Raw genomic sequence first — 8,711 nt, 5'->3', positions numbered from 1 at the left:
TTGTTTAAGTAGTGGTCTATAACAAATTGGCTGCATTACATAATATTCATATTTCATACTGATATATAGGTAATAGTGTAATACGGTAATCTGTAATAGGCAACACTCAAATTTCCGTAGCAATTATTACACACACATATCATACCTAACCGAAATCTAGGAGCTTGTTAATGGTTTCAATAACACCTGGCCTACATAGCAAATCACGCATAACTAATTTCATCTATCAAGAAAGCAGAGAATAACGAACTAAAGTAGTGCTTCCTTCCATATACATATATATGTTAATTTCTCTGGATCATCTCCTATGGAACTTGTTCGTTTTTGTCAACAACCCTCACTCCTTTTGCAGATCTGAGCACATTGGCCTGTTTTAAGAAATAAGAAATGGGTAGCGGGTCATTCATATGTATTAAGAAAGAAAGAGAAAGAGAAAGAGAAAGAGCAAGAGCAAGAGGAGGAGGGTATGAATATTACTTGATCCTCAGTGATTTCGACTGCAAAGCCATCAACAATGACCAAAGAAGAAGTCTTCCTGTAGGTTCCAGGCTCAAGGCTGGTGGCCAACACTTCATCGTGCTTTCTGCTTATGTACAAATCAAGCTCGTGCGTCCCTCTCTTGCTTCTACATCCCCATAGGTCATATATATACTACTAATTAGTTAATAACAAGTGATAATATTAATATAAGAATGAACAACTTAATTATTAACAAACCGATCAGCACGAAGTCTCTCGTATTCTGGATCATAGCTCATGAACACAAAGTATGGCTCGCCTTTTCTGCTCCCCATTCAGAAGTACGATCCCTCGTGTATGTGATTGAAAGGAATGGAGGGAAATATCTACGATATAATGGTGCGTGTGTCTTCTGCTCCACCACCACTCGCTACCTATATATACTACAAACCAATAATAGAGAAAAAAACAAAAAGAGGCCCACGTTGGTTTCATTTCGATTTGCACGAGTAGAGTTAATTGGTAACTTTTTTCCGTAACGCTTGCTAATTAACTAGCTCAATGCATGCAATTATAGAGGGAATTTATAATTTCATTTGAATGATAGCTTTTTTTCCGATTTTTCACAGTATTTTCAGTTTTTTCACCCCCAACAATTCAAGAATTAATTTGTCGTCCATCGAAGTTTTAATTAAAAATTTGTCGTGAATCAATGAGTTAATTACATGTATAAAACAAAATTTAAATTATTGACATTTATTAAACGAATTAATGAGTTAATTAGTAGATCAATCAAAGTTGATTTCATTTGAATGATAGCTAGTCATAGTCATTTCCTTATTAATATAATGGAGAGATTTAATTAGATAGAATATTTAATAAAAATCGATGAGATGTGGTGAGCCTTAAAGATCCATGTTAATTCTTATAAGGTGGGAGGAGATAGAGGGGATGATGAGCGAAGCAGCGGTGTTCACACTTAGCTTGTACATGTACAGTGCACTATGAGATGTGTGTGTGTGAAGTCAAAGCTCACCCCTTTATTTAATCTAATCTACACCGGCTACATTAATAAAAAGGGTGAATTAACTAGGTAGGTGGCTAACTTTACATTACAATTTACAAATGAGTGATGATTGTTTCGAAAAACACAGGAGCAGCTAGATCCAATCACGTGGTAGGCTTCCCAGTTGACGGCCACTGGTCAATCTATGCTCTTTTTTTGCAAATCGTGAGCGAGTGTAGGCATGATCATGTTTTAATGTGAGTCTTCCTTTATTAGTGTGCGACACAAATTTTATGAAAATCATAAAATTATTAGTAATTAATTTCTCATTTTTTAAGAATCTAAATTCGTTCTTGATTTGGTCACATCTGCCAAGCAACCATATCATCGTCAATTCTTGCATTCACTACATAAGAGGATCCATCGAGGACATCCATATATAAGCCCAAATCCCAAAAACAAAAATATTTATATTTAGGGCCTTAAAGAATCGGGGATGTTGTTGTGAAAGCCCACTGGAAAGATGGCACAACTTACAAGTGATCTTATTGAGCAATACTTGCAAGTTTCCTCCTCTTCTAGTGATTATGGAGGCTGAATCGAGCACGTTATTGGCACTTTAAATAATCAAAACGGAATCAGTAAACATCAAAGGCATATTAAAACCTTACTTCAGAGAGGGAAATAGATGCACAGACTTCTTGGCAAAAAAGGGGTCTAGAAATGCAGTAAAATTTTATGTTCATACATGTTCCTCCAAGTAGTCTTCGACAAATTATTGATGATGATTGTAGAGGGGTTATTTTACCCCCAAGTATTGTAAATAGTTTGGACTTCCGTCTAAGACCAAAAAAAAAAAAAAAGTTTGGACTTCTTCTTTGACCTTTCATTAGCACTAGACTAAAAATGAGAAGTGATAACCGTTACAATGCATCACATATTACTTATGCAATCTATTGGAGTGACATAGAACGGGTTGCATTGTGTTTCCAAATTTTATTTTATTTTATTTTTAAATACCCACTCATCAACATCCTGTGAATAAATTTATAAAAAATAAATATAAAAATTATAAGGGTTAAGTATGATTTTGGTCCCTAATGTATGGGCTGAAAATTTCTTTCGTCCTTCGACTTTTTTTTGCTCGAAAATGGTCCCCAAAGTTTCAGTTTGTTTTAAAATGGTCCTTCGGACCAAAATGCCCCTACCCCTTCTTCCCCAAAATCATGCCACCACCACCACCACTAAAACCAGAACCACCACCACCACCCCCATCCACTGCCAAACTCAGAAAATCAATATCATCATAAAAGATCCAGAACTCAACTCAGATAAACAAAAATTCAGATCCAGAAATTTCACAAAAAAATTCAATTCACAGAATTCACAGAAGAAGAAGAAGAAGCGGGGGACGGCGGTGGGTGCGGCGGCGGGAAGAAGTGGGGGGCGGCGGTGGGTGTGGCGGTGGGAGGAAGAAGAAGAAGAAGAAGAAGAAGAAGAAGAAGAAAAAGAAGAAGAAGAAGAAGAAGGGGGGCGGCGGTGGGTATGGCGGCGGGAGAAGAAGAAGAAGATGAAGAAGAAGAAGAAGAAGGGGGCGGCGGTGGGTGGGGCGGCGGTGAGTGTGGCGGCGGGAGAAGAAGAAGAAGAAAGCGGTGTGGCGGCGGGCATGGGCGGCGGTGCAGCGGCGGGCGGAGGCGGCAGGCAGCGACGGTGCAGCGGCATGGGTCTCCCCCCTCCACCCCCCTCCCCCCCTTTTCTCCCTCCCCACCCCCTCCCTCCCTTTTCTCCCTCTCCCTTTTCTCCCCACCCACCCCCGCTTCTGTTATCCCCCCTTTCTTTCTTTTTTTTTCTTTTTTTATTTATTTATTTTATATTTATTTTATTTTATAATTTTTTTTAATAAAGGGTAATTTGGTAATAAAAAAATATAATTGGTAAAAATGACGATTTTAAAACAAATTGAAACTTTGGGGACCATTTTCGAGCAAAAAAAAGCCGAGGGACGAAAGAAATTTTCAGCCCCTACATTAGGGACCAAAATCATACTTAACCCAAATTATAACTAATTTGGTCAATAAACTTATTACTTATCACTTATCACATATCAATATAGGTGAAAACTCAGATGCAGTCGATTTCACGTGAAGTTGATAGATAGAAATCGTTAAATGATTTGACTGATTTGATTAAATTTTTATCTAACGACTCTCAACTATCAACTTTACATGAAGTCAACTGCATTTGAGTTTTTACCATCAATATAACTTGTTAATTGCAAAATTATTTACCTTATTATGATTATTTATTAATTTCGACTCTAAGTAAATGATTATTTTACAACTTTCCTTCATCATAAGTCACCTGTAAAAGAATTATCTAAATTTGGAAAAATTATGCTTTTGAATCTCATATACTTCAAAATTAAAATAGACTTATACTAATGTAAGTGTCAAAATATTTTTTGTAGGTACTCGTATTCCTGTATTATATCTTGTCAAACAAAGAAGAAACGGGCTCTTCTAGTCCTCTTCACCCAAAATGAAATATACCTCATCAGGATATATAATAAAAAAACATAATAAAAAATAAAAATAAAAAAAAAACAAAAAATAAATCATGATATATATCTATGATTAGTCGAATTTATTGCTTTCAAACATACTCTCTTCCCCCTAAATTACACGAGAGCTTATCTCATATCCATGTTTTAATATAATTATATAACAAGGTTGGATAACAACAATTGAATTCAATAGTATTACATAATTAGTTAAGACAACAGAATTTAATAGATTAATGAACACAAGTTCGAGCATTTGAGAAATATGCATGGGAGAGACAACACAGTATAATTAGGCATTATATTGAAAAAAAAAAAAAAAAGACAAGGCCGACGAAATTACAACTATCATATCATATCCCACTTAATACAAAAGGACCTGTCCCCATTCTGAGGAACAAGAGCTACACTTAAGCACCATGCCAATAATACCCACTATCCAGAAAAGAAAGAGAACGTACAACACACACATCCAAGACTAAGTGACCTGATGATGATGTTCTTTGAGGAAATGTTTGATGCATTCGTGTACCTTATTATTGTTATATCTCATATTATAAAAGATAATAACTTAATGGAAACGTATATTTAGTTAGGCAGAACTTCCCAAATCAAGTCAGGATCGAAGGAAGGCAGTCTTGCTAAGGAACAGTTTTGGAAATCATCGGATGATTCAGAATCTGCTGTTGTCATTGTTGGGGGACACTCTGCTAAAACAATACTGTCCTCTACTGAAAGGAAACCGCCAGCAGCTGCTTCAACAAACTCGGCGCTTGAACTAGACAAGAACATCCGTGGATTCTCGAGAGGACTAGTGGTAGTGTTGTTATTATTCTTGCGCATGATCCTCTCTCGCTTGAGCCTTTGGCATATGGCACGAATCTTAGCATCCACGTAGCAGTTGAGAGAGTTAAACTTGATGGAATCTTGGGAAGACAAGAGGACATCACTGGAGGGTTCCTTCAAAGCAGGGAAATTCAAGCGCGCGTACTCGCCACGAAGCTTATAAGCAGCGCGGTCATAAGCATAAGCAGCGGCTTCTGGAGTATCGTAAGTGCCAAGCCAGACCCTCATTCTGTTCTGAGGGAGTCGAATCTCAGCCACCCATTTTCCCCAGCTCCTCTGCCTCACTCCTCTGTACAGCTTCTTCTTCCATGGCGAGGGAGGGGGAACAACAAAACAAGAACGCTTCGTGGTCACTCGGCTTTGCTCGTACAACTTCTGCAGGATGTTTCTTTGGCGGGTGTAGACGGAGGAGCACCCGAACGGTTGCTGGAAGGCCACTGTGGGATTAGTGGGAGGGCAGTGAGAGAAGATTGAGTCCAACGTGTTTGAACCCGATGATGATAATATCAGATCTGATAAACACCACCCAATGTCATCAAATGTGTTTCTTTCATCCGTTATTTCCATGGTTTTGGATTCAGGAGGAAGGATAGGGTTGAGTGAATTGAATTCCTTTAGTTTGGGTTCAAACTCAAACTTCAGCGTGTTATATTAGCCATTTATAGGTGTAGAATAAGAGAGCACACAAATAAACATGCTTAAAATGTTTTTGTTAATGATATTTTTAAGTAATTAAAATTTAATATATATAATTGATTAAATTATGTTATTTTTATTAAAATTAAATTAAATAAATTAATTTAATTAAAAAATTAATAAATTATATTTTAAAATAATTTAAATTAATATTTTTTTATAAAAAATAACTATATTATTTTTATTATAAAAATTAAAATATTTTTATATATATTTTTTAAAAACGCTAAAATTAAAATATATATATATAATAAAAATATTTTAATTATTTTTTATAATAAAATTATTATAATTATCTTTTATAAAAAAAATATTAATTTATATTAATTTAAAATTTAATTTATTAATTTTTCGATTAAATAAATTTATATATAATAAAAATAATATAATTTAATTAATTATATGTATTAAATTTTAATTAATAAAAAATATCTTAAAAGACATCTTTAGTCGGTAGAATATACGGTTGCATGCAAGACAAAGACGCCAAAGAAGCCACGTTTTACCAAGGTTGCGAGAACCGGACCGGTCATCGAACCGGTCAAGTGATTGGTTCAATGGTTCAATGGTTCAACCGGGGTTGAACTGTGGTTGAACCGGTTTAATTAAATATATAATAAAATTATAAAAAAAAATCAAAACATAATTTTAAAAAGTTAAATGCAATAATTTTTAAACTAATAAGATTCAAAATTTAATAATTTCACAAAATAAACAATACATAATTCATCATTAAAAGGTCAAAGACAACTTCAAATGTCAAAGTTTATAACTAAAGAAATTAAAACGCACATAAATGACAAACATAATGTTTTGCAACCAAAAGAAACAATATTCAACAAATAATACTTCAACTAAACAAAGACACTAGAAGTCATAATCATCATTAAGTGTTCCGATGTCTCCATCATAAACAGGTAATCCAAAGCCAGCATCTTCAGAAATAGTATTTGAGGATTCAATTACAACATCAGGCATATCCACTTCAACTTCCATGTCTCCACCATCTAATAAAATGGAAAGAGAACGCAATAAGAAATCAATATTGATGACATGTATCTTTATGGAAGGAAACAAAGTTTGCTATGTCACTCACCATTAGGATAGGAAGGCATAGCATTATCAGTGTATATTAAACTTTCAATGCCTTCAACATCTCCATTAGTAAATTCAGGATCATCATCATCTGCCATTACCCAAAAATCTACCGTGTCAATGCTTTGAATGTCAATTGGATCATAATTCCTCTTCTTTCGATGCAACCTAGATTGAAGGCGTAGGTTATAGGTGACATAAACAATGTCACTCAGCCTTTGATGCTCTAACCGGTTCCTCCTCTTTGAATGGATTTGTTCAAAAAGGCTCCAGTTCCTCTCACATCCAGATGAAGAAGAGGTTTGATGAAGAAGACGGACCGCCATTTTTTGCAAATTAGGAGCACTCCCACCGTGTAGCCTCCACCATTCACCTACGTAGATACAAAAATCAAATACTTTTAATGTTTATCACCCAACATATTAAAATTTGAAACTAAAGTACTAAACTGAACTTGGATATGAAATAACAAATAATTCAGAATGCCAGCAACATACAATTTATTCACTTTATTCAACCAAGAACAGAATTTAATCAACCAAGAACACAGAACTTAATCAATTTATTCAACATACAACAGCCTTAATAATTTGAAGCACAGAACAAAAAAAACCAACAAAATTTAATAACAGAGCAGAGTTCATTATTAACAGAGCATAGTTCATTATCCACCCTAACAACCGAAATTAACAATCAAAAATTAACAGAACAGAAATCATTATCAACCAAGAAGTCAAGAACACAGAACTTAATTAAATTATCCAACATACAACAGCCTTAATAATTTGAAGCACAGAACAAAAAAAAATAAAATTTAATAACAGAGCTTAACAACCGAGCAGGAAGCACAACCCTAAACCCTAACATCAGAAGCCTTAAACTGGTTCAACCCAGAGGCCAGAACGAACTAACCTCGAAGGAGAGAAGACGACCAGCGACGGTAAGCGAGCACGAAGCAGAGAAGACGACCAGTGATGGACGAGCGACGGTGAGCGACCCTGGAAGCAGAGAAGACGACGAGCGACGGTGACCCACGACCCGCGACTCCAGCCTCGACGCAGACAAGACGACCACCTCCGCCGTCTGCAGCTCCGATTAGGGTGGCTGTCTTCGAAACAAAGGTGAAGGGATTTTGGCTTTAGGTTAGTTTTGGAGATTTGGGGGAAAATGGGAAATGTCGAAGGGAAGGGGGAAGCAGCTTCAGATATTGGCTGTTTTAATTTTTTTTTTTTAAGTTAATACGACGCCGTTTTCAGGGGGCTGGGAGAGAACCGGCGTTGACAAAAACCGGGCCGGTTCACCCGGTTCGCCGGTTAACCACCGGTTTGGCCGGTTTTTCCACCGATTTTTTGCAGGGCGGTTTTCCATGTGGACCGGACCGGCTAGGGGACCGGTTTCCGGTTAACCCAGTTGAACCGGCTGGTCCGGTCCGGTTCCCAGAACATTGCGTTTTACGCTAATAAGAACTTCTTCTTCATAACTACACTCAAATTACTTAAATGCCCTCATTCTCTTCCAAAAAAGAAATATTCGATTATATTATACTACTATTATAATTAGTTATTCGATGTTATATATATACTAAAATTAATTATTAAAAATATATTTTAAAATATAACTATATATTAAAAATAAATTAAATCACATATTTATTTATACATAAATATATCAATAATTAATTTTAGTATATAAATAATATTTTATTAATTATTATATGACAAATGTTAGATAATTAATATTTTTGTTTCATATTCAAATTAATTACTCTATTTTTTGTTGTTTCACTAAAATATTGATTTTCCTAGCCTTCTTCTTTATATAATATATATTGTTTTGTTTTAGGTATAAGTGAATAATTACTATTCTTTACAATATCATTTTTCATATATATTAAACTATCAAATATAAGTACATTACTCATTTTATTTCCAAATCAATTCTAACAAATTTTATCAAGCACAAAGGCACAACGTAGTACTTTTCATATTTATCATAAAAAATAGTATGTATATACTAAAATTAATTATTAAAATTATTAATTATATATTT

The 8,711-nt window shown here is 34.9% G+C and overlaps 2 protein-coding genes across 2 annotated transcripts; both read right to left on the bottom strand.

Annotated features, from left to right (window-relative positions):
* Positions 1-867, bottom strand: LOC130970476 (subtilisin-like protease SBT2.5). Its single transcript, XM_057896571.1, has 3 exons — positions 718-867; positions 478-625; positions 1-368 (listed from the first exon to the last, which is right to left on the bottom strand). Exons 1-3 carry the CDS (start codon positions 792-794, stop codon positions 306-308), a joined length of 288 nt encoding a protein of 95 aa, XP_057752554.1. The 5' UTR covers positions 795-867; the 3' UTR covers positions 1-305.
* Positions 868-4,295: 3,428 nt separating this feature from the next.
* Positions 4,296-6,100, bottom strand: LOC130966625 (ethylene-responsive transcription factor ERF061-like). The gene is made up of 2 exons (XM_057891442.1): positions 6,032-6,100; positions 4,296-5,507 (listed from the first exon to the last, which is right to left on the bottom strand). The coding sequence occupies exons 1-2, from the start codon at positions 6,098-6,100 to the stop codon at positions 4,614-4,616; spliced, it is 963 nt and encodes a 320-aa protein (XP_057747425.1). The 3' UTR covers positions 4,296-4,613.
* Positions 6,101-8,711: the final 2,611 nt, after the last annotated feature.

This window comes from Arachis stenosperma, chromosome 3 (assembly GCF_014773155.1).
Source record: "Arachis stenosperma cultivar V10309 chromosome 3, arast.V10309.gnm1.PFL2, whole genome shotgun sequence".
Taxonomy (NCBI): domain Eukaryota; kingdom Viridiplantae; phylum Streptophyta; class Magnoliopsida; order Fabales; family Fabaceae; genus Arachis; species Arachis stenosperma.
Note: the sequence above shows the minus strand (reverse complement) of the source record. Positions and strands in the feature narration are given on the sequence as shown.